General features: G+C 29.7%; 1 protein-coding gene across 1 annotated transcript; it reads left to right on the top strand.

The window, feature by feature from the left end:
- The first annotated feature begins 12,438 nt into the window (after positions 1 to 12,438).
- LOC118027934 (probable aspartyl protease At4g16563) lies at positions 12,439 to 14,789 on the top strand. Its single transcript, XM_035031435.2, has one exon. The coding sequence runs from the start codon at positions 12,606 to 12,608 to the stop codon at positions 13,989 to 13,991; it is 1,386 nt and encodes a 461-aa protein (XP_034887326.1). The 5' UTR covers positions 12,439 to 12,605; the 3' UTR covers positions 13,992 to 14,789.
- Positions 14,790 to 27,277: the final 12,488 nt, after the last annotated feature.

Genomic DNA, 27,277 nt, shown 5'->3' with positions numbered 1-27,277 from the left:
GTTATGAAGGTTACCTAAAATTAATATGGAGGTAATTGTTAAATGATAAGTACACTGAATTAATTAATATGAAAATTCTATTTGGAGATATTATCTGTATCAAAGAAAAAATTCAATTGGTGGTTGTTTAAGTGTGTTTGATATGATGATAGTTTTTGTGGTTGTAATTTAAAAAAAAGATTTAAAAAAGTTATAAATTGTACCTTTTTCATAATCAAGGTTTCAAAATAAAGTTTTCAGTGAAACTCATGGAAAAACATAATGTTTGTTGATTAATCAAATATTTTAAATATATATATATATAAAATAATAAAATACACAATTTTAAATACATTGTCAAAGGAAAATGATCCCTGAACTTAAAATAATTGTGACTATATGTAAAGTCAACATTTTACCTTTTTTCAAGGCAGTTCTTGCAACCTTTATAAACATATTTTTAAGCTAAGATTTGTTTTTAATTCATGCTTAAGCTATTCAAATTCAATTTTTATTAGTTCTAAACCTTTTGACTTCAAAAGCACCACAAACATGGGAGATTTAGATGAATAACTATAAATCTATCAAAATGAGCTCTTGTTATGAGCTTTAGTTGAGTGGACTTGTTAGAATAATGTAGGATGGAAATAAAGAAAAAAAAAAATTTAACTTAATTTGATAGTTTAGTAAAACAAGTATAATTTTGAATCTAATTATTAGAATAAACTGATATTTTAATAAAAGATTATAAAGATCCTATTATATATATAGGGTGAAGGTTTTATAGCCGTTAGAGGTTGGGAAGACCTTCAAACAAGGTCTATAATTTCCAGTTTGATATTTTTCTTCATTGTTGGTTATAAGTTTTTTTTTAAATTGAAAAATATTTTTCAAATTTATTTTATAAAATATCATAGATTTTCACTATGCAGTGTCATAGGACTATAATTTTGGAGCTTGAGAATCTTACTTTCGATACACTTTATATGTCACTTCACTTCTGTATCTCCAATCAATATATTAATTTGATTTGATTTTTATAGACTAGATTCATATAATAGAAGCTGAAGTACAATAGTTGGTGTGGTATGCATGCATATTTCATTGGTATAATTAGTTGAGCCTATTTAGATATACAAACGGTGTGCTTGATTACAAATCTAGTAAAGTGATAAAAAGCAAACAAAACAAAAAGTGTCGTTGGTTATGTATCATCAAACGGAAAGTTACAAATCTAGGCTGTCCAGTTTGAAATGTTTAGTAATTTGGTTGATTTCGTGTTTTTAAAAAAAATTAATTTTTTTTAAATTAATTTTTTTTTAATATTTTTAGATTTTTTTATACGTTAATATAAAAATATTTTTAAAAAAATATAATTTTGATATATTTCTAAATAAAAAACACTTTAAACTATAATTACTATTTAAATCCTAAAAAACTCTTAATATTATTTATTTAATTATTTCTGTGCTAAGAGGGTTAGCGAACAGCCATATCTTAACTTAGATTTTATATGATCAAATACAATGTTTCCTATTCTTGGCCAGATCTACGAAAGAATATAATCCTGTATATATAAATATAGATAATGGTAACGCAATTGAGGTTACACACTAACATAATCGGATCGATTTCATTAAAAAAAATAAAAAAAAAATTCCACAATTGTTCTTTCAGACTAGCTAGATGGAAGCCCTGCTGTCAGCTCGTGGTTTGGCAGTTTAATTTGTTTAGCAACAATCATTTTGTATGTATTTACCGTGGCTAAAATTGTTTGCCATGTCTTCAAGAACATGGGTTCAAATATTAATTTGTATGGAGGTACTGGCTATATGAGTTGATGAATATTACAAATTTCAAAAGTGGAGCTCTTAGTTTCGTATCCCCACTGTCACAGGAGCTTATTAAGATTAACAAAACCAGAAAATTAACAAATATAAATAGAAAGTTTGCTTCCTTAGATGTGTTGAAAGGAAGGGGTTTTGAATATAATAATAAATTTATGGCTATAAGATTCAGGATTCACCATCTAATATTATATTTACTATGAAACCTATAATCTACGAGATTTTAGGTAAGAAACGGGTTGTACAAAGAAAAGACACATCACCACCAGTGCACCCTATCTAAGGTAAGATATATTGTTGTTTGATTGTTATTATAAGTCACATTTTTATCCATTAGTCTTATTTAAGTTTCAAGTCAGATCTCCTTTTGTGAAAAAGTCTTTACTTTATCAAGTTAAATCTTAACTATTCTAAGGTCTAAATTGTAACATTCTATTTATTTTGCACTTTGTATCTTTAATACTTGAAAATATACTTTACAATGTAATTTCATATCCCTGAATATTAAAGTTTATATCTAAATCCTAACACTTTAAAAATATAAAGTGAACAAAATGATTAGTGAAGAATTTTTGATACTTTATCGAAACCCTAACGTATAATCATAAACGGGTTATGCTATTCAATTTATATTTTAAAACATGAGAAAGATGTAATTTTTTTTATATGAAAATATGCTTGGAAAACTTTTAGGATTCGGCCTTATGCATGAAAACAAAAAAAAAAATATTTTTTGTTTTTGAAATGAAAATTTATTTTTTAAAATTTTTGATTTTTTGATTTTTTTTGAAGTTTTAGAGGAAATTGAATATTTTTAATATCGAGTCTGTATCTTACATTGTAAATCAACAACCTTATATTATACAAAATTATTGGAAGAACATATGAGGGAGACTACAAATATTTTTAAAATACCCTTTTGAAAATTTAAATTATATGGCCTAATAGACTTGACCTCCCTCTTTTATTTTTTATTTTTTAAAAAATAGCCTCGGCTGAAATGGGTCTAGTCCAGCTAGGTTGGACTGACTGACAACCCAACAACCTATCTTTTTTTTTTTTGGGCTGGACCCGGCCCTTCCATCTAGGTTGGGCTGAAACAGGTCCATCTCACGGCCCACATGGTTGCTGGCCCGACCCAGCAACCATGTTAATTAATATGCCATTTACATGTAGAACCAACGTTCTGCATGCAATTGGTTGCTAATTTTGCACTCAAAGAGGGAAAGAATAAGGTTACTTGCTGTGAGGGGTGGCTAGCTGGTAGTTTTAGAAAGTCTGACGTGTTGTTGGTGGTGGTGTTGGTGGTGGTGGTGTTGGTGAAGGAAGAAGGGGAAGACTAGTCGAGAGAGGAGAAAAAAACTAGGGGGGGGAAAGGTTGATGTTTTCCCAACTTTGGCCTTATATTTCTTGATGTTTAATACATGGAATCCACCCTTGTTGATAAAGGATGAAAGAGGGATATTTTGTCTCTTTTGGGGATGAATCTTGGCCTTTTATTCATATGGGAAGGATCCCAACCGTTGGCTCAAAGGTGCCATCATGGCTTGAAAAAATTGTTGCAAAAAGACTAGTTGGGTTGGATACTTTGGGTGGCAAAATGAAATGTACTTATGAATGATGGGGTGAAAAGGTTGAAGGGATTGTAGGGTATCTATGGTGAGACTTAGAGGCAGGGAGAGAAGTAATGTCATGTGGGATTGCGGAGGCAAACGATAAACCACGAGTGTTTTTGGAGTCTGTGTGACCATAAAGACATGCTGGGTGGTTGTCTAACCCATTGGGTTTACAACCCCTTCTTGTCCTTCCTAAGTACATCATGGTCCCTCTTTCTCTGTCTTGGCTTTCTAGTAATTTTGGTTTCGACTGTACTTTATATTGCAAGTTGTGAGAAACACCCCTTCAATTTCCTATACTCCCTACTCTATGGCTGTTCGTTTCTGCGGTGTAACCATAAAAATTAATATTTTTTTATTAGCTTTGATATAGCAGAATGACATGTGCTTGTGTATGAGGGGGTGAAATGGTTCTCCTTCAAGAAAGAGACATTCAAGAACTAGTGATAGAAGATATACATAGACATATTGCATAATTAACCTATCAGTTCATGGACGTAAGGAGCCTAAGGGATCATGAAGACAGTGATCACAGATCCATGACCAATTTTAAGAACCTGTTTCATAAGCACAAGCAGGGAAAACAACTTCTTGATCAGGATGAGTATCATGAAGATTTTGGTTATCATGTTTATGATGATATAGATATCGATTGATATTCTTTATCAATTTATGATGTTTATTTTGATGATAATTATGATGATAATGATAACATAAATAATGACAATAATAGTAAATGTCACAACCCAAATTTGGGGTTATTCCTCAAAATTCACTTTCTTTTCAAAACAAAAATAAAATAATGGCTAGCGATGTGAATAAAACATATAGGGGATGATTTAAAAAAATACATAAAAACCAAGTTGTAATTTTGGAGGAAATTCAATGCCTAATTGTACCCCTATTATGCTCAAAAAATGAAGAAAAAAAATGCAAATTAAAGGTCAAATTGAATGATTATTGGATGAATTTGCATAAAAATTAAGTCCAAGGACATAATTAAATTTTTAATAGGACAATTTAATTTAATCATGAGCAAAATTAAATTTTAATTATGTTTAAGAATTAATTTGGATCCGATTGAAGGATTTAATTAAGTGCAAATACTTAATTATACTTTAAATGGGTCAAATTAATTTTATTTGAAGTTTAATTAGTGAAAAATTAAGTTTTGGGGCCTAATTTGGGTTTAATTTAGAAGATTAGAATTTTAAGAGACCAAATTTAATTTTTACCAAGTTAATTGATTGAAATTAGGGGTCAAATTGCAAGAAAATTGAAGTTTTAGGTGCAATTGGGGGTTAAATTGAAAAAATTAGTAGCCAAGGACCAATCTGCAAAAGGTATCAAATTATAGGGGCTTATTTGGCAAAAACCAGGGGTGAAATTGAAGAAATTGAGAGTTTAATGGTCAATTAGGAGTTAAATTGTATAAATCTGAGACTAAGGACCAAATGGCAATGCGCGTGTAACTTCGAGCTTTAAATTGAAGTTCATCAGGGTTACAATTGCATAAAAGTATAAGCTGATGGACTTAATTGAAGTTGGATAAAAATCCTTTATTTAACCAAAAATGGCGTCGTTTTTGCATTTAAAAAAACAAAAACAAAAAATAAAAAGGACTAGACGACGCATCGTCCGGTCACTGTTTATTGTCTTCCCCGAGAATGCTGTTTGGGTATCTACTTTGTGGGTGCATTTAATACGTTGTATGACCACCAAAATTACCACACATGAACCAAAATGGTAACTTGAATCCCTCTATCTTCGAGTATGGTCCGTTCTGGCCTATTATCATCATAACTGCTTCGATGTCAGCCTAAAAAGGCCAACTCGGGCAGCCTTTCCCAGCAGATTTGACAACTCACGATGCACACTTTGAATCATCGATTGAGATCCTTATTAGCCGAACCAAAGGCCAATATTTGTCACTATTAAAGACAAAATATATAAATATGGGTGCAAAGAAGGAAATCAAGTCTAAAGTCAGCAAAAAAACTAGTCATTTTCCTCGGGTTTTGCAATTTTCTCTTTCATCTCCCCCTCTCTCCACCATGGCCTTCGGCCATCACCATTCTTAACACCGTCATTTCATCACTGTCTCCACTACCCACGGTCGCTTGAACTCTTCACTACCGGCAAAGCAGACAACGTCGATCCCTCTCTCTCTCATATATATTTTTTTAATCATAATTTTATTATTAAATCCAAAAAACCTTCACAACACACAACACCTCACACAAGAAGCACGATAAAAGCCTCCTCCGTCGCCATACAACGTTGCTACGCGTGCACTCGCGACAATAGTGATGATGTTATCAATAGTGTCCTCATTGATAAGGCATATATTTTTTGCAAAGAGAACATGAAAGGTGTTTAACAAAAAAATTGTTATTATTATTATATAAAATAATAAAGACTCAACAACTAAAAAAAAAAAAAATCTCTATTAAGGATCTTACTTCTCATAGGTTTGGTGCTTCTATATAAATAACAATCAACATATACAACCACATAAGTACAATAAAAAATGCATATAATCACATCTTTTTAATACAATAAAAGCATAAATTTTACAATCATGCATCCACTTATGAAATTCTATAAGATAAACTTTATTATACCTTAAAAAATAAATCTCTAACAACTGCAGACATCTATGGTTTCCATGCACAGGCATGGGAAACAACTCTCTAAATATTATAATACATATAAAAATTAGAAATACATCCAAAATTATTCAAAAAAAATGCAAAAATTCATTCAAGATAATTGGTTGAAAGCTACTGAAGAGAGCGTTTGGTATACTGTGTTTTAAAAGCGCTTCTGAAAAAAATTGATTTTTTTTTGTTTTAAATTAATATGTTTTTGATGTTTTTAAATCATTTTAATGTACTGATCTTAAAAATGATTTTTTAAAAATAAAAAAAATATTATTGGCATACTTTTCTAAGTGAAAAGTATTTGAAAAGTAACAACAACCACACTCCTAAAAGTACTTTGAAAGTGGATTGGACAGTGGTTGTGTATGGTCTTAATACCTTGTCGTGATTGGTGGCATGTAAATTTACACACCAATAAGTATTGGGAGTGTGATTTGATGGATTAGGTGTGCCTTCTTCTCCCTCTCCTTCCTACGCTAATAGTGAAGTTGAGAGAGATAGAGGTAGGGGAAGCTTCGATCTGTTTTCTCTTATTCTTTGATTTTTCTTAGGTTGTAGTTGCCATTGATGGTGTTATGGTGGTTAAACTGGGTGTGTTGCTGTATTACGGTGCATATTGAGAGAGCGTGTTGTTGTTGTGGCATTTGATGGCCTAGAAGAATGGGATTTAGCTGTCTCAGCTAGTGTTTTGTATGAATGAGAGAGGGTTGCTTCTTTGATTAGCGTGGTCTATTGGTTATGGATTACGATGGGAGTGAAGGGAAGACAGTGGTAATGTGTGGCTATGGTCGACAAGAGAGGAAAGAGGGTCAAAGTTTTACCAGTTTCTAATAAGAGAAAACAAACGTGGTGGCTAAGGTTTCTGTTTTTTTTTTTTTTTTAAGTGTAGGGTATTTCTGACGTCTCTCCCTTCTCGGGTCTTTAATTTATAGTATGGGATTCCCGTCAAAACTTGAGAAAATTAAAAGATTTTATATTCTTTTCTTTCTTTTTTGGAGAGGATCTCTAATTGGATAAATTATTATATTATCAAAGATTAATTAAATTTTCCTTTTCTTAATTGTTTGTGTTTAGAATCTTTTCCTACAATTTTTCTAGTTCTATTTAGATCTTTAGTTTATAAAAGATAATTTAAGATTTTATATTCTTTTTTCTTTTTTAAACGAGATCTCTAATTGAGAAATTATATAGTTAGAGATTAACTAATTTTACTTTATGAAAGGTAATCTCTATTCATTATTTTTTCTAATTTTTTTGATCTTTTATTATATTATTTGATCCTCAATCATATTAGTCTTTTTTTTTCCTTGCTCATCATTTCCATTCCCTTATTTTTAATTATAAAAAGTTACATGCAATAATTGAAAATGCCAAAAAATTAAGAAATATGTATTAAAAAGATATTTTTTGATTTCTTTTTTATTTTCAAAATTATAGAAATAAAAAGAGGTTATGACTAAGAAAAGTTAAACTTCCGAAGTCGATTAATAACTTAAGCATTAATCTTTGCAGAAGGCAATGCTTCTTGAATTAAAACCCCACAATGCATAGTGGAGTTGAAAATGGATTTGACGATTGATCACAAAAAATTTATGATAGCATTTTGTCTAAAATAACTTGTCTAAGTATTCGATTCAACGTGGACTTCTTAGATCAATTTCCTTGTAAAATAACCGAATGGGTTTTAGGTGAACTCCTTGTATTTCAAATCCCAACGAATCTTTTTGTGATCCTGCGTGAACTGTTCAACTAGCTGAATGGCTCTTCACTGTCCATTGAAGAAGACAGTGCATCTACGAGCTTGGTCTCCAGTCCAGTACATAGGCTACCTAGAAGAGGACGGTGCAGACTGATTGAACCTGATCAAAACCACAACTGGTTTGGATCCAACATGAAACCTAACACTCTGCTAACCCTCCTATGGTCGAGCCCAGATGGTTCTTGGGCGTTCTCTCAGCTCATTTGTGCAGCATTTGTAGTTCACAAGGCAGGCCCATGGCAATCTCCCTTTCGATAGAGGGGCAACCGACAGTCACGGACAGAGACCCTTTTGCTTTCTACTACAAGAGAGCTTTGATGGGAGACCCGTCTTATACGAAATATAGTTAGAGAGGACATTTGCAAGGAACTTGGCCCCTCTTTCCTTGTCTTTGATGGAAAGACAAGACTTCAGTATCCAGTAGACTGCAGCTGTTCTGAAGTAATTTACCAATATATTCCACTTCCAGGTTGATTCATGCCATTGCCACCATCTTGTTGCCTCCACCTTGACGTGGACTAAGAAATTCTTGGAAATCATTGATGTGTGCCGCATAAGAGGACTTAAATCATGCACCCCTTCCATTTCAAAAGTTTCTAACTTTTGAAATTTAACTTTTTACACGTATTATTAATTATATATAATATCATCTCGTTTTAAATTGTTATTTCTTACAATCACCCTTCATTTAAATATAAATAAAAGAAAGAGAGAGGTTGCATTGCAAAGAATTAAAATGGGTTATGCTTATTAATTCTAATTAGTTCTCCTTGTTTCAAAAACTGTAATGCAGATAAATTAGTCTTTTTAGGTTTGAGAAACAAATTATTTAGTTCTCCTTGTTTCAAAATCTATTTCTTCAAAAACATTTGTCTACTGTTATATTCTTTTTCTATTAAAAAAACAAAACAAAAAATAGATATTAATTATGAAAATATTGACAAGAAAAGAAGAGATTTTTAAATAAAGTAATATTAAAATAAGCATGAATAACCCTAAACAAGAGACTAAATATTTAGTTTTTGAAACAAAGGGGATTAATTAATTTGTTTTTTTGAAATTAAAGGGACAGATTTGTAATTTACTTAGGAAAACCAAGTAATTAATGAATAGGTTGGTTTAATGATGATCAGATTTATAAACGAAGAATCTCATGGTGCTAGAAACTGCAAATTGTTGGTGTAAATATACAGTGTTAGTTACATGAGAATGAGAAAAATATTAATTTGTATACAATCTTTAATTAATTCTTTATTTGAATATCCAACCTTAAATGTTATTTATTTAAGTTTTTTATCTTTTTTTTTTTTTCCAAGTATTGTATTCATTACGAGTTTCGACAGTTAATTGGGAACATGGGCGTTATTACCACCAGCTTTGCAATACTTACGACAAGAACCTTTCAGTTCACACGAGTCAAAGGTGTGAAAAAAGATTCGAAGTTTCTTTCTCCTACAATCCAATGTAACATTGAATTAGCATGAAAAAAAAAAAAAAAAGAATATTTAGTACCTAATAATTTGTTGAACTTTTATTTGGCTACAACAGCATCAATTCTATCTATTTGATTACTTTGAATCTTACTTTTTCTAATTTGATACCTTGAGTTAGACAAGTGATGATATGCACGTGATCCCATGTCATATGGCAAGAAAGGGTATTGAAATCAGAAAGTTAATTAAGAAAATGAAATAATATTCTTTAATATGGTGAAATAAAAAATAAATAAGATATTGGTAAATTATTAGAGACGAAAGGCCATTTCAAAATATTTAATTTTTTTTCTTTCAATTTTTTCTTGTTAACTTTTTAAAAATAAATTTCTACTTTTTTGTTATCATATATTTAGGTAAAAGGTAAATCTAAAAAAAAAATTATTTTACCTAATGGAGTTCATGATTTAGGTTGCAAGTTTAGCGAAGTTAAGCCACGAAATAAAGTTTGATTCAATATATTATCGTCTTAATATTTTTTTAAAAATATTTTGAATTTGTACTTATATATGTATATATTGTACTAAACAAAATCTAAATGTTCAACAAATATATCTATATAATATAAATATAAATTTCGTGTTAGGTTTGGGTGGTTTTTGGATTAGTTTTGATAATATACAAGATGAAAAAAAATTTAATGGTGTATTTTCGATTGATGAAAGCTCTATTGGCGAATAAAATTCAATTTAAGGAGGAAAATTTAAAATTGAATATTTAAGGACTCAATTAGATTTTTTTTAAGGTTTAATTGAATTTATTGAGAGTTTAATTGCAAGAAAAAATTATTTTTAAAGTCAATTTAGGCTTTAATTGAAAGAAATTAAAGTCTGGGGTCAAATTGTAATTTTTAAAAGTTAATTTAGCCAAATTAAGGACTTAATTGCATAACTATTAAACTTTGATGGGCAATTAAAGATTTGATTGAAGAAATCAAAAACCAATAACCAAACTAAAAAAAAAAAAAGTAAATGTAGGGGATGAAATTGACCAAATCAGGGATCAAATTAAAAATTAAAAGTTTGTTAGTGAATTGAGAGTTAAAATGCACAAATTTAAAATCAAGGACCATAATGAAAAAAACAGTCAGCTTAGGAGCTGACAATTAAGTTTGGCATGGGTTAAATTGAATGAAATTAAAAGTTTAGAGGTGATTATAAATGTAATTAAAAGAAATTAAAAGAATATGGACTCAATCGAAAATTATCAATCCCAAATTAAAAATCCTAAATGATGCGTTATGCAAACTTAATAAAGAAAATGTGAGTGACATGTTGTTTGCTAGACTAACCTCAATTTTAATAATCTTGTTTGATTGAGTTGTCAACTTTAAATGAATAAATGTAGAGCTATAGATCTCTAAATTGAGTAAGGTTGAATCCAAATGAAAGGTGTATATTCTTTATACCAACTTTAAGTAGTCTTAAGCAACAATGATATCAAAATTGTTCTGAATAAACCTTGAAAACAGATAACTCAGTTAGTAATGACTAAAACACAATTTGCAAGAACCTCCATTTTTTTCATGTGTTTATACATAAAGGCTCCTAAATAGATTATTATTAAGGGTTTACAACGCTTACTTTAAGATCAAGAGATCAGAAAGGGATTCAAGACCTTCCAAATCCTTAGCAAAACCTTATAAATACCCCTTTAAGAAGAGAGCTAAAAATAGAGAAAAAGGTTGGGAGAGGAGGAAAAAAATAAGGAAAATATTAATAATAAACCTAAATGTAAAGATTTAACAACCTAGCACAAAGATTTCCTAAGTTTTGAACTGTTGGTAAGTTTATGAGGCCAAATTTTCTAAAGAAAAGCAAAAAAGACTTATGCCCCTAAACTAAAGTGACTCGCTAGACCCACACCCACTTAGACTCAGCACGATTCTAAGTTCATGGGCGATAATTCTGATAGCTTGTTAGATCTATGTCCACGATTCCAAGCATGCTAAGCCTAAAGATGACGAGTTTGATAATTCACTAGACTTATGCCTAGTTGGGCTTAATGTGTAACCAAGCCTAAAAGCATTAGGTCTAGTGACTCGCTAGATCTATAACCATTTGGGCTCAGCATGATTCCATGCCTATGGGCAACAAGTTTGACAGCTTATCAGATCCATGTCCACTTGGTCTCTGCACATGGATGGACCTAAGGGTGTTGGGTGTGGCAACTTGCCAGACCCATGTTTGCTTGGATTCAACAAGTAGCTGAACCTAGGAACATTGAGTCTAGCAGCATGGGAGACTTAAGTCTGCTTGCTCAACACATAGATGAGCTTAAAGACATTGGGTCTGACATCTCATCACACTCATGTCCACTTGGGCTCAATATGTAATTAAACTCAAGGATATTGGGTTTGACAGCTCCCTAGACAAACATTCAATTGAGCTCAACAAGTAATTAAGCCTAAGAACGTCAGGTTTAACAATTCATCAAACTCATGTCTACTTGGGCTCGACATGTAACTGAATCTAAGTATGTTGGGTCTTGCAGCTTGTTAAATCTATGCCTACTTGGACTTAGCTCGTAGCCACGTCCAAGAATATTGGGTTTGGAATCGAGCTAGACTCATGTTATTTAGGCATGATATTATACCAAGCCTAGAGATGTTGTAAATGAATGCAAGCCCCATCCATTTATTATTAGATTATTACCTTCCTTTTGAACTATTTAAATAAGAATTTGAGCTCAAAATTTATTTTTTATAAAGTCAAAAAAATATCAATCAATTACTTCTCAACTCCTTAATTTCTTTCAAATGATGTTAAATTGTCATGTATATATTTGACTAATCCAAACTAATTAAAATATAAAATTCAGGGCTCGGATGTGGAAATCATACTCCAAAGTCCAAAGTTCAAATCATGAAATGAGAAATACTACTGTTAAATATAAATAGAATTGTGAAGAAAAGAGCTACAATTTACTTGTGAACTTTTGTAGAAGTAAATAAACAAAGTTCAATACTGGTGGGCGGTGGTTAGTGGGAGCATGAGACAAGAGGCACCCAAGGACACGATGGCATTCTTGGTTATTTCTGCACATGATATGACAGAAGACAATTCCGTCATCACAGCCGAACTTGATTCCCGTCTACCGATGCTCTCCCTTTTTGGTTTCTTCCTCTATAAACAAACCACCACTCTTGGCAAACAACAAAATTTTCTACTCTTCTTATCTTTACCGATTCCCTCGATACCATAACTAAGAAGAAGAAGAAGTAGAAAATAGTAAAATACAACACCTCAATGGCTTCTTCTCAGCTTCTCTTTCTCCTCTCTTTTCTCCTCTTAATTTCATCATCAACACCAACATCAACCATCACCATCCCTCTATCAGCTCCTAGCTCCACCAAGCAGATCATATCCTCAAAAAATCCATGGCGAGCACTCAATCACCTCGCTTCTCTATCTCTTTCAAGAGCCCACCACATCAAGTCCCCAAAAACCAAAATTTCTTCCCTCAAGACCCCTCTTTTTCCACGTAGCTATGGTGGCTACTCCATCTCTCTCAACTTCGGCACGCCTCCACAGACAACCAAATTTGTCATGGACACCGGTTCTAGTCTTGTTTGGTTTCCTTGTACTTCTCGCTATCTTTGCTCAAAATGTGACTTCCCAAACATTGAAGTAACAGGAATCCCAACATTTATACCTAAACAATCATCCTCTTCAAATCTTATTGGTTGCAAAAATCACAAATGCTCATGGCTTTTTGGCCCTAAAGTTCAGTCTAAATGCCAAGAATGTGACCCCACTACTCAAAACTGCACTCAAACCTGTCCACCTTATGTAATTCAATATGGTTCAGGCTCCACAGCTGGACTTCTACTATCTGAAACTCTCGATTTCCCAGATAAGAAAACCATACCCGATTTTCTTGTCGGGTGCTCCCTTTTCTCCATCAGACAACCCGAAGGGATTGCCGGGTTCGGTCGGAGCCCCGAATCACTCCCTTCACAACTGGGTCTCAAGAAATTCTCTTACTGCTTAGTATCTCACGCTTTTGATGACACTCCAGCAAGCAGTGATCTTGTTTTGGATACCGGGTCAGGTTCGGATGATACCAAGACCCCAGGGCTTAGCTACACACCCTTTCAAAAGAATCCAACAGCTACATTTCGGGATTATTACTATGTATTGCTGCGTAACATTGTCATAGGGGACACACATGTTAAAGTGCCTTACAAATTTCTGGTCCCTGGATCAGATGGTAATGGAGGGACGATTGTGGACTCAGGGACAACATTCACATTCATGGAGAAGCCAGTTTATGAGTTAGTAGCTAAGGAATTTGAGAAGCAAGTGGCCCATTATACAGTAGCCACTGGAGTTCAAAAGCAGACTGGTTTAAGGCCTTGTTTCAATATTTCTGGCGAGAAATCAGTTTCTGTCCCGGAATTCATTTTTCACTTTAAGGGTGGTGCTAAGATGGCATTACCTTTGGCAAATTATTTTTCATTTGTTGATTCTGGAGTTATATGCTTGACAATTGTGAGTGACAATATGAGTGGTTCGGGAATTGGAGGTGGACCGGCCATTATTTTGGGGAATTATCAGCAGAGGAACTTTCATGTAGAGTTTGATTTGAAGAATGAGAGATTTGGGTTTAAGCAACAAAATTGTGTATCGTGAATTGGTTCATTTGTCCTATGATATAATATAGTTTGGAAAAGAGAAATAATTAGCATTGACTCATCTTTGCTAGATGTTTAATTCTTAGGTGCATGGTAAGGATGGTGGTGATGGATTGGTATGGATGGTGGTGGCTGCAGCACTGGAAGCACTAGAGGACGCTGTGATGGTGGTTCCGGTGAAATTGTTAATTGTCGGTCAGCAAGCAACAGTTGGTTGACAAGGGTTACTTTTTTGTACAATCACTGTTACAAAGGTTGACAAAGCACTATAATTGCTGAGGAAAGTTACGTATTCATCTTTATAATTATATAGAAAGAGATTTTGAAGAAAATTGTTCTTGACGGGTTTTCTTTCTTTGTTTTTTTCCCTTTCCCTTTCCTTTTCTCTATGTGGCTGTTCATGCATGGTAGCCGTTATACCTTCGCAGCACTATGGGATATCTCTCCAGCCTCATCTTTCGGTGGTGCCCAAGGCAAATTAATTCGTCCTTTTGTTCAACGGTCACTAATCTATTTTGTATTCATGTAGGAGACATCTGCTCCAGCATGTGCTTACTGTTGAATTGTCGATGTTCATATGCGTCATGAATTGTCAACAAAGTATTTCTTTTTTCGTATCTTTTCTTGTAGGGAAGCGTCTTCTCTTTCTTTTACTGTGTGTGTATGATGGTTGCAAAGCCCATATGTAAGAGTAAGATAAATTTGGCCCTCATGCTGTAATCGTTGTGAGTTTCTAGAGTTAATAAACATATGTTAGGAGAACTTTTTTATTTGAATATATGAACTTTTATTCTTACTTTTGAGTGTGTGGATTTTCAATCTTTTTATAATCAAATAATTCTATTAAACTGTTCATAAGTCTAGGCTACTTGAGGGTGTAGTCTAGGTTCAGCTAATTTTGAAATTTGTAAGCAGCGGATGTTAATCTAGTTTTGCTCCCATAGTTCTGGTTTAGTTATTTACTAGTTTTGTACCCATAGTTTTATAAACATGTTCTGCTGCGGGGTGGTTGTTTTTTCAATAAAAAAATAATATGCATGCTTTTTTGATATATTTTTTAATATAAAAAATTATCAATTACAAATTAAAATATTTATACATAGATATATCTAATTAATTAAATTGATATTTGATCAAGAAATAACTAAGATTAAAATATTTGATCTCTCAACTTGGATCATGTATTTAGTTCTGTTTAACAACTATGTTTCTTATAATATTATTTTTATTTAGTGAAAAATGTTTTTCTTAATTATATAACAATATAGAGCATGATAATTTTTTTTTATGGGATATATTTTTTTAAAAGTATGATAAAAATGTGATAGGCACATGGCGCCGAGACAGCAAAGATAGATAATTGATAAAAAAGGATGAAATTGCATTCTTTAATATTTGAATCAAATAAAAAATAGATCATTAATAACAAATGTTGAAATTGTATTTTTTTTTAAATCGATGGACAAAAAAAGTATTGAAAAAAAATCAAATAATAGCCCAGAAGCAATGAATTAACTTGTTAAACATGTGATCCGAGTAATGGACTTGATTGGGTTCAATGATTTGTTTTATCAAAAATTTTAAACCAAATATAAAATAGCAAAAAAAGAAAAAGACACAAAAACAAAGAACAGAAGGAGTCTAGTCGCATGAGTTTGGGCATTCAATAAAAACAACCCAGGTGCTTGGCCCTTCAACCCATCTTGCGCACCTTGACCTGTCTTATTTTTTTATTTTTTAAAGGGGCAAATGACATGTCGTTCGCCTCATATCTTTTTTTTTTTTTTAAGACAATAAACAATGCGTCATCTGCCTTCTGAAAAATTAAAGGTTTATATTTTTTTCAATTAAAAACCCATTTTGATCTTAAATACTAATAAAAAACACCATAAATATCTTGATAAATCTATCCATATCCATAAAAAAACTCAAAAAACAGAAATCAACTCAAAACCTAAATTATTAATGTGGCTAGATTTATCTCCTCAGGCAAAGAGAAGGAAAAAAAAACCATCTAGGTCAAAATCCCGTTATGAAATGAAACTCATTGACATGAAAATTAACTATTTTTATGGTTGAAATCGTTGATAACGACAAATTTCTCTCTCTATGCTAGAATCTGGCAAGCCTCTTGCTTTCCTTTTAAAAGAAAAAAAAAACTGAAAAATATGAGAAATAAAATTTAGTACTAAAATCGAATTTCAGAAAACTAAAAGGATTGGTTACCTCATAGCTAAAAATAATAGGGGACTAAAATGAGCTTTTCAAATGAAATTATAAGATGCCAATTTTAACCGCCCTTTGCACTTTAGTTCTCTATCTTTCAATTTAACCCTTCTTTCTAAAAAAAAAATAAATAAATTTGCAATTGGGTACTAATTTGGGCTTAAAATAGCTTGATTATGAAAAAAAAAAAAAAACAAAGTTCTAGAATCAAATTAAAAAAATTTTAAAATCACTCTTCCAATCCATAGCAATTTACGAGAGGATGAACAATGAAAAATGCTACAACAGTTTCCCCACAAGGCTTAGTTTCTATTAGCTATTTGACCCGCATTCCATTGTGGGCTAGATATTTTTTTCCCTACAAAAAAAATTATATATACTAACTTTTTTTGATGCATTCTTATGCATTAAAAAAATGATGTAAATTGAAAAGTTCATGCATACACATAATCAAATAAATTGAGAATTATGTGTTAATAAATGGGGGAAAAATCATTAACATTAACTAAAAATAAAATCAGAAAGAGATAGGTATAAATCAAGATATTTAATCTCGTAAGACGGGATATTTACCCGGTTGTGAATGCTGGATTTATTTATTAAAATTAATTTTTTATTCAATCAAATGATAATAGAAATAGACACATACTAAAAAATATTATGTGAAGTTGCACATATTAGAAATATTCTTTGAAAATAAATATTTTTTATTTTAAAAAATGTTCATCTATATAAAAGATTAAAAGAAATTATAGATGAATGAGAATAATCTTTTCAAAAACTAAATACTCACAACATCATTAAAAAAAAAAGAATCTTTATCCAAAACAAGGTTAAATAAGAAAAAAAATCACAAATGAGAGATATTAATCGAGCCATAAATTTAAAAAATTATTTAAGAAAAAATAAATTCAAAGAAGATATCAATTAAAAAAAGTAAAATTAGAAAGAAAAAAAAAAGCTTGAATGTTGTGGCTTAATTCGTCAAATATATGCTTTTTGTCATAGACTCAACTAGTTTCAATAATATATATATTTTTTTTAATTTATGTCTAACCTTTAAATCAAAGACAAAAAACAACCTAGGCTTCAGGCCCATTTCAAGGAAAAGCTCAAGCGCATGGTAGGTCTTCAAGCCTAGACAGTTATATATGTTTTTTTATTTATTTTTTAAAGGGTTGGACAAATGTTTTGAGAAAAAAAATACACATGCGACACATCACCTACTAAGACAGAAGACATGTGTCTGCGAAATTAGATTCCCATTATGGTAGCTAGAAAATTAAGGTAGTGCCTCTTTTGATAAAAAAAGAAAAAAAAACTTATTTTTAATATATTTTTATCCTTAAAATGCCTCACCAACATCATCATTACACCTAAAAATAATTTTGTCAACTCCAAATCCTCTAAAAATTGTCTACAACCTCGAAATCAAACAGGGTTTGTTATGGTTTTCTTGGCTTATATATATATATATAGGCAACATTGAGGCTCCAAACAACCCCATAAAGCCCCTCTCATCTTTAGAAACGTGTGGACACCAATAAACTCATTTTGGTGGCCGAAAATGAAGTGAATAATGATTTTTTTTTTTTATCACCAGAATCTGGCAACTACCTTTTCTTCTCTTTCTAACCATGGACTAAAAAATAACACAAATGAACTTGTGTATAAAAAGTGATTTTTTTAAGATTTCAAGGGATCTAAATTTTATGAATTATGTTATTATTTATAAAGATCAATGACCTATGTATACTTTGCATGAAGACTCAAGTACACTAACAATGTTTGGTGTCTTTTTCATTTCAATCTCTAATTTTTTTGAAGTCCATTATTGACTAAGAAATCAAAAGAATTTAGCTTTTAATTATGATTAAATCATACAAAATAAAACTTTTGAAGACTGAAATAAATTATTATAAAATGAATAATAAGTTTATAGTGTTTTGTGATTGTGTGAACAATTGATTTAGAGTTTCTTATAATTAATTAATGCTTTGTAATAGGATCTGCCTACTCATTGCCTTTTTTATGAATTTTTTACTTATCAATGTTAATTAAATTCTGACGTGTACATTAAAAATACACAAATAGCACCTTTGTGTGAGTCCATTTTGTTAAATTTATCAGAAATATGTTAAGAAAAAATATTTTTGACATTTAAGAATATAAACGGTGAGATTTATTTACAAAAAAAATAAACTAGAGACTTAAAATTGCAAAAACGAAAGAAAAACAACTTCGATCCACACACCACCTGAATCGATCCTCCCTTTGGACGGATATCGACAGAGTGGAGGGATGTGGCAATTCGATGTGTTTTGGATGTATGTATGGAGAAATTTACACGAAAGAGTAGAGGGAATTCAAGAGGGAGATCAGATTGAGAGGACGTGGCAATAATGGTAGTACTGAAGCAGAGGAAGAGTGTGGAGCACTACAATTTTGAGGAAGAGGAATGGAACGTCGGAGCTACAGTATTTCGAATAGTCACTGTTCTTGCTTGCAAATCCTGCTATTGCTAAAGAAATAACGATAATGTCAGAATGATAGTGGCCGTGGCGACGGTTCTTCTACAATCATAGCATATACTATTTCATTTCTTCTGTTCTTGTATTTTATTTATTTCTTGGTATATAAATCTCATTTTACTATATATATATATATATATATATATATATATATATATATATATATATACTAAATGTTATGATGTTTTTTCTTGATTTATTTCTGGTGCTGCGATATTGAAATGAACTTACAAAGCAATGCCATGCGTGCATTTAACGGATACATCATCAATCAAGTAGCAGAATTTAATATAATTACTTGATTGAAAAAATTAAAATCCAAACATTCAATTATAAGAAATCGCAGAGTTCACACATTAAACAAAAAATTAACTCTCCTACGTCCTTTATGGCTCCTTCGAAACTAAATTCATTGAGGTTGTTCAAAATTAATCACATCAAAAACATATTATAACTTGTTTGGTAGCCAAAGCCATGATTGTAAGACCGACTACACACCCCAGATTATAAAATGGCAGGGATTTTTGAAAACTCTTACTTGCTCATTTTTTTACATGCACTTTAACATGATAGTTTACGTGCAATTATTAGCATTGTTAAAGAAACTATCCTACATTGAATATATATATATATATATATATATATATATATATATATATGATTAAATAAAGTAATATGAAACATTGAAAAAGGGTCACCCACCACAAGGGTTTTTTTTTTTTAATGGAACCAATTTGAACTATGGTCTCTTAGCCCATCAAAAATCGTAAAGCTTAAGTAACTTGATAAACCCTAAAAAAATGAATTGCAAATAAAGAAGAGTGTAGAAGAAGTAACTCATCCTAACAAACATAACTTTGTTATATTTTGAGACTTGTGATGAACTCAAAAGCCTAGTACCCCACCTAAGTGCTGTAGAGTCATCCAGAGTCTTGATAACTCCAGTCGAGAATTCTTGTCTCCACATTGAAGTGTTCAAGTTTTTGTTGACCTGTCAATTTATCGTTCCATCAATTTGATCGAGACAAGCTTTGGAAATTATTTTCATGGACTTAGTTTCCACACGAGAGTGCCTCTGTTCGTCTATTTCACACGAAAGCATCCATTGTTGAGTGGAAACATGAGGTAGAGGTCATTTTAACAAGTGGGGTAAAAGCTTATCTCATTGGATGGGCTCGCCACAGTCAGGACAAGTTTCTTATAAAAACAAAACTTTTGATGATCGGTAGAGTGTAGGCTTTCTCTGTTTGCTATCCAATACCCTTAGGTCCGTCCTAATTTACTTGCTAATTATAATCCATGCCCATATAGGAAGTAATTTTCGGTTTATTAATAACAAAGAGAGAGATGAAAGTGCTCTTACAGTTTCTTTCTGTGGATTTATGGTGAGAACTCGGCCTTTTCTTCACCAAGAAGGAACAAGGCACGGACAGAAAGGAAACCATGCTTTGATCTATCACGAAAGCTAGAAAAGTAAGCCATGAAATTTACGTTGATTTGGAAGAACTTGCACAGGAAGTTACAGGAGAAAAAAGAAGAAGAAGAAGAAGAAGAAATGAATTTTCTTTTGTTATTGCCATTTAATCCTAAAGGCAACTGTGTCTTTGTAAAATAAAGTTATAAGGGAAAAAAAAAAGTTAGTTATGCATGTGTTGCACATGTTAGCTGCTAAATAGCATTTGAACAACACGTGTAGCTGAATTAGTGGTTGAAGTAGTGCTACCTCCACATTATTTTATTCATCTCAATATCTTTTTTTAAATCTCCTTATAATTTGGTTTGGTTTGGCGCTGGATCACTTTTTATTTTTTTTCTTATTCTCCTTCATCTTGATTTGTGCACCGCTCCTTGAAAAAATCACATCAACCCTTCAATTTCTTTCCCTTTTAGATTTAGTACTTGTTCTCTTAATTGTAATTTTTTTTAATTGAAAACATTATTTTAAATTGAGAATTATTTTCACTTTCATCATTCTTTAATTTTTTCATCTCTCATAATTGGTTCTTATTTTTTAACTGTTATTTTATTATTTCATGTGATTTATAAAATTGATTTCTTTTTGTGATTTCATCCTCTTTTGTGTTTTTTTTTCTAATTAAGTTTAATCCTTATTCTTTTTATTTCTATTTTTCTTCCTTGACAAGTTTTTTTTATTTTTTTTTATTTTATCATTCAACATTAAATTGATTAAGAATTAACCTTATTGATTAAATTCAGGTATGAGATTTCATGGTTTATAATTTTTAAATATTAATTCAAGTTTAGAAGAGTAACCTGGGTTCACTTTGTTTTTCATGTTATGAAATTAAGGTTGCCTTTTTTATATTATTAAATTAACTAAAATTATTCATTTCTTCTTTAAAAATCATAGCGTCGCATTAACATTTTTCTTCTTACAAGCAGAAAAATTTGTCTCAGCTCGCCTCGTTGCATTCATCGTTCATATAAGTTTAATCGAGTCACTTTTTTTTTTCCTTTTTAATTTTTTTTTTTGCTTCAACCTTTAATATTTGGTTCATTATAATTGAGTTTTCTAATTTGTTTTGGTATAGGTTCTAAGGTTTTATCACGATCTCATATCCCAAATTATAGGCTTCACAAATTAATCATGGTTGGCCCGAGTCAATCTGATGTGTCGCTGTCTCAATAATTTTTTTTTAAAAAAAATATAACGTCCAATGTGTTATTATTTAAGTATTCTTAAAGTGTTTCGACCAATATGAATTAAATTCCTCTTAACGACTTCATATTTTTTTGAAGGTTGAACAAAAATATGAATGTTGGTCAAAAAACTAGTAATATCCATACTTAATAAAATAAATTTTAAAAAAATATAATTGATATATAAAATAACATTGTTAATGATAATTAAATACTAAAATAATAAGTTGATATTTCTAATAAAAACAAACATAGATACATATGCAAATATTTTATATTTATTATCCTTTTTTATTTTATATATTTTGTTTATTTAATCTTAGATGTTAGTTTTATTTACTAAAAACAACTGGTTTTTGTTAATACAACTTATTTATATAAAATACAAGTGAAAATTTTTAAAGATAAATTATTATAACTTTTTTGAAAAAAATAATTACTATTTAAAAAAATTAAAAATAATTTTTGAAAAAAATACAATAAAGGGTGTTAACTATTTTTTTTTTTTAAAAAAAAGAAGTAATGAAAAGTAAAAACAAAACTGTTCGTACCATCCCAATCATTTCAGTATATTAGTTAATAATAATTTCCTCGTAGATAATAGATTATAGACAATAGAACTAAATTAATTATGGCCGATCTTGTTGCTTCCGGAATCTAGACCGTAAAGCTAACGGCTAAATTTTTTTTTTTTTTTTTTTTCCAATTTTGCATAATTTGCCTTGTCTTCGCATGGTTTGGTCTTTTGAATATCTGGATTGGTACTTAAACTTCACAAGCTTTGCAATTTATCCAATTGCTAAGGACTAACTTAAAAAAATATTGTTTTGAGCCTTACATTACAGTACTGAAGGACATGTTTTTGAGTTTGGTAGGTAAACTCGAGTTGACTCGGGTAGTGTTTTTAGTTTTTTTTTAGTTTTATTATTAAATATTGAGTTGATTGTAAATTAAACTTTATAATTTTTTTTATATGGTTATTTCAGTTTTATGATTCAGGTTTGATTAGTTAATTCAAGTTGATCCGACTTATTTTTTCAATTGAATTTTATTTTTAATTGCATCTGGTAATATTAGTTTAATTGAGAATTAGGCTTAAAATGTATATTTTTTGTGTGTTTTCTACCAGGTTATCGGGGTCTCATGATCTAAGTTTGAGATTTAACAGGTTAGCCTATATTAATCCAAATAAATCCAAGTTGATCCGAGTAAATGCAATATATTGTTGTTTTAATATTTTTTTAAAAAAATTATTTTGATTTTTTTAATTAAATTATATTTTTACTAATCATTCGAGTTGATTTTAAATTTATAAAATTAATTATATCACTTTAAATAAAATTTTATATAATTTAATTTTTTTATTTTAAAAAAAACATATTAATAACATCTAAAAATACTAAAAAAAATTAATATTAAAAAAAAAGAAAAAATTCAAAATTTTTAAAATCATATCCTAGACACCCACTGACTATTAGGATTCGACCCTATAAACACACCAAGGATCATCTGTTTGCGCTACCACCCCCAGCACCTGCAAACCCTGCACCCGATGAGACCAAAGCAGCATTCCCACCACCGATTAAAGCAACACCAGCAAATTTGAGAATTCAAGATTAGGGTTAATATTTACAAATTAAGAATGAGAGTTTGCAATTGTTTATTACATTATTATAAAGCTAAAACACGTGGGTTGTCTTCAATGTATTAATGTTTACTATGCATTCTTTCACAAATTACTAAGATTGAAAAAGTTGATTTTTAAAAAAAAATTAATTTGATTCTCAATCTTTTTTTACACAATTAAGCCTTTTAAGCTCAAATTTACATCCAATTACATATTTTTTTAGGATGAAAGATTAGATTGAAAGTCAAATGACCAAAATAAAAATAACAGGAAACATAAATGGTCGCTTTGAATTTCATACAAAAAATTTAATACAGCACCCCATCATTTTTTATTTATAGGTGATTGTTCCTTCTAGTTTTTAGATATTCAATTTAGTATCAAAGTTCATTTCTCACATTTTTCACTCTTTTTTTTGGTTAGAGGAGAGAAAGAAGGTCATTGAATTCCAGTTTAAAAAGAGAAAGTCATCTTTTATATCTATTTCGACCACTAGAATGGTTGAAATCGGTGTCAATAGGTTAAATTCAATGAGAGGAATCTTATAGTGATTGTTTTAAAACTTAATTTTGTCTCATAAAATAAATGTAAGTCGAGGAAGAGAAAAATTATTCAATTTGATTTTGTGATTTGAATTGTTTTTTTATTTATTTTTGGTTCGTTGGGTTGCTAAATTGGTTTCTACATGTTCTATAACATGGTTTTTTTTTTATTATTATTTACTTTAAATGGGTTGAAAAATAGGTTTGTTGGGTTAAAAACCCACAGCTCTGATTTTTCAGCCACGATAATAGTGGCTGAAATCTAGGTTGGGAGACGACACGTTATTAACCTTGACAGGTAACATGTCATCTTTGGGTTTTAAAAGAAAGAAATAAAACAAGATAGACAACAAGTCATCTCTCTCTTTAAATAATAATAAAAAAAGAAGCAAGCCCAGGCATAAGCCCTTGGCTGTTATTTCCAGAAGCTAAGTGCAATAGGCCATAGGCTAGCGTTGCTAGGCTTTTTGTGGCTTTTTTTTTAGATAAAGAAAATTTTTTTAACTTAATTAGTTTTGTGACCCAGATTGCAAGTTTGATAAGTTAAGCCACAATATCCAATTTATTGTTTTTCTTTTTTAGTATTTTTTGTTAAATGCACTTTTGGTACCTCATTTTTTTTTAAATAATGTAATTTCACCATTTATTATCAATGATTTACTTTTTTAATTAACTTAAAATTTTAAAAAATATCGTTTCACCTTTTGTTATCAATGATTTGCTTTTGCTATTTCAATCCCATATGTTTGTCATGTTTTTTTTCTTTTCATAAACTATTTCATTAGAAAATAGCACATTCACTTTATTGTCATATAAATCTATTAAATGAAAAATAATTTATGAAATAAAAAATTTCTTGAATTCAATGACGTGCATGACTTACATCGAGAGTTTGGTTGGTTGACTGAAGTTTACTTAGTTTTTTTTTTTTAAAAAAATATTTTTTTGCCAATTTTACTTTTCAATATTGAATTAATTTAAGATTTAGGTTCCCATTTTTTTTTCATGATTACCCTCGCAACTTTCACATGTCAACCTAGAATGACCTAGATTGAACTAGTGTGTTTCACTCTCAATGTTAAATAAAAATATCATCTAATGTGCAACTGATTTTAAATTCATGGATAAACTATTTTAATTTCTTTAAAAGACACGTTACTAATGCCTATATATTTTTTTGTTTGGACATGTTTTATTTTTTATGTAACGTCAGCCAACGGGCTAGCCTAGGTGTTGTTTTGGTGTCAATGGATGTTTACAATATTTTTTAGGTCAAGAATCAGTTTTAAATTGAAAAAAACTGAACCCTCAATTTTCCAGCAAACTACAAAAAGTAAGCGATGTGTTATATATATATATATATATATAAAAAAAAAAATCAAAGGTTCATCCCTTTAAGAAATAATAATAATAATAAAAAGATAGGCCTAAGTGCACTAGCTAGGTTGAAAGGTCAACGTGACCAGACCTCTTTTTTTTTTTATAACCAAACCCATGCAGCCGAGTTCCATTTTTTTTTTTGTTTTATATGTGGTTTTAAAAAATTGATAAAACATATCATTGAACCCAATTGAGTCCATTATCCGGGTAGCAATTTAACGAGTTAATCCACGACAACCAAAGCATTATTTGTTTTTATTTTGTTTTTGTTAATTGCTTTTTCTATCTCTCAATTAAAAAAAAAACAATTTCATCATTTGTTATCGATGATCTATTATTCTTATTTAATTCAAACATAAAAGAATGCAATTTTACCTTTTGTTGTCAATGATGTACGTTGGCTAATTTTGGCTCCATGTACTTGTCATGATTTTTTCACTTTTAAAAAAATATATTTTTTCACATAAAAAAAATATCATATGTTTTATTGTGGTATGATTATATGGAAAGTAATCTCTGCGATAAAACATTATTGAATGTGGTGACATGCATAACTTTCATCGCGGACTGACTTGGTTGACTCAAGTTCACTCCGTTTTTTTAATCAAATGTTATTTTTTATGATTTCACCATTCAACATCAAGTTAATTCGGGATTAAGCTTTTTATTTTTCTCTTTAAAATTATCCCTGTGAGTTTTGCAGGTCAATCCAAGTTAACTAAGGTGAATTAAATATTTTTCCATCTCAATATTAGATCAAAATGTCAATACCTATACTTTTTTTAGAATCAATTTTTTTAGAAGACACGTTACCAATGCCTATACTTTTTATTCCCACGGCATACCACATGACAATGAACTAGTGTTATGCATTATACAGTGAGGATAAATTTGTTTTTTTCTTTGAAGTTTAAAATGACTAAACTACATAAAAGTTCTCGATAAAAATATTGTAAAAATAGCTTGATCGATCTCATTTTATGATATTTTTTTTATTATATTTTAATTTTCAATATTTAGTTAATTAGAATTGAGCTTCCTATTTCATTACAGTTTGGATTTCATGGGTTATCACAATATTATATCCAAGATCGCGGGTTAACCATGGTTGACTTAGTCAAGCCAATGTGATATTGTTTCAATATTTTGTTTAAGAAAACATATTATTTAATATATTATTATTTTAATATTATATTTAAAAAATATTTTATTTAATAAGTTTTTAATTTTTTACTTCCCAATGTTTTTAGATTTTTTTTTTAAGATTAAAAATAAATGATCTGATTGTTGCGTGGTGTGAATAAAGAATCTAAGTATATAGTAAATAAGGAATGAATAACATTGCCTTTATTGAAAAAGAATAATGTAAAAAGATTAGGTCTTATTTGTTTATTGGAAAGTATTTTTTTTTAGAAAATAATTTTTATGAAAAGTAAATTATTTTTAGATATGTGGTAGTTTCATGAAAATTAAGTTGGAAAATACTTTCAAGTGTTTGGCTATGTCATGGAAAATAATTTGAAAAATAACTTATTAATATTTTATTTTACTTTTAAGTTTATTAAAAGAATAAGGACCAAATTTGATAGATAAAAAAAATAAAGATGAAATTGAAAAAAAATCTTCAATTTCATAAATTATTTTAAATATAAAAAATAGAAAAAAAGAAGAAAGAATATCAAATCTAATAGATAAAAAAAATTGAAAAAGGATGAAAATGAAAAAAAATCAATTTCATAAATTATTTCAAAAAAATAAATAGCAATTAAAAGAACGAGGACTAAATATGATAGATAAAAAATCTCATTTAAAAAAATGATACAAGTAAATTAAATAATAACTTAAAAAAATAATGATCAAAGTTAATATAAAAATCAAATTAAATCATAAAAAGATGAAAATTAAAAAAAATTAAAAAATCCAAAATAAAATATATAACAGTTAAAAGATTAAAAGATTAAGGATTAAATTTAATATAATTAATAAAATATTTATAAATTTTTACAATTTTTAAAAAATATTATTAGCAAAACAATAAAAAATAAACACTTTTCAAATATAAAAAAATTTAGAAAATAGTTCATAAAACCACTTTCCATTAACATGCTGTTTGTATTTGTTGTAGGAAAATTTTTTTGGAAATTTTTTTTTTGCTTAATTTTTTTTTATGTTTTCAGAATTTATGTGATATGAAAAATAATGAAAAATTATTTAAACATATTTTTAAATAAAAAGAAAAAAATATTTTAAACGTGCTACTGCTGTAAACAAAAGGGCCTAAAAAGAAATTCGTTAACACTAACAAGTAACACAACGT

The sequence above is a fragment of the Populus alba genome, chromosome 6 (genome assembly GCF_005239225.2).
Source record: "Populus alba chromosome 6, ASM523922v2, whole genome shotgun sequence".
NCBI classification, from domain to species: domain Eukaryota; kingdom Viridiplantae; phylum Streptophyta; class Magnoliopsida; order Malpighiales; family Salicaceae; genus Populus; species Populus alba.
This window is presented reverse-complemented; position numbering and strand designations above follow the sequence as displayed.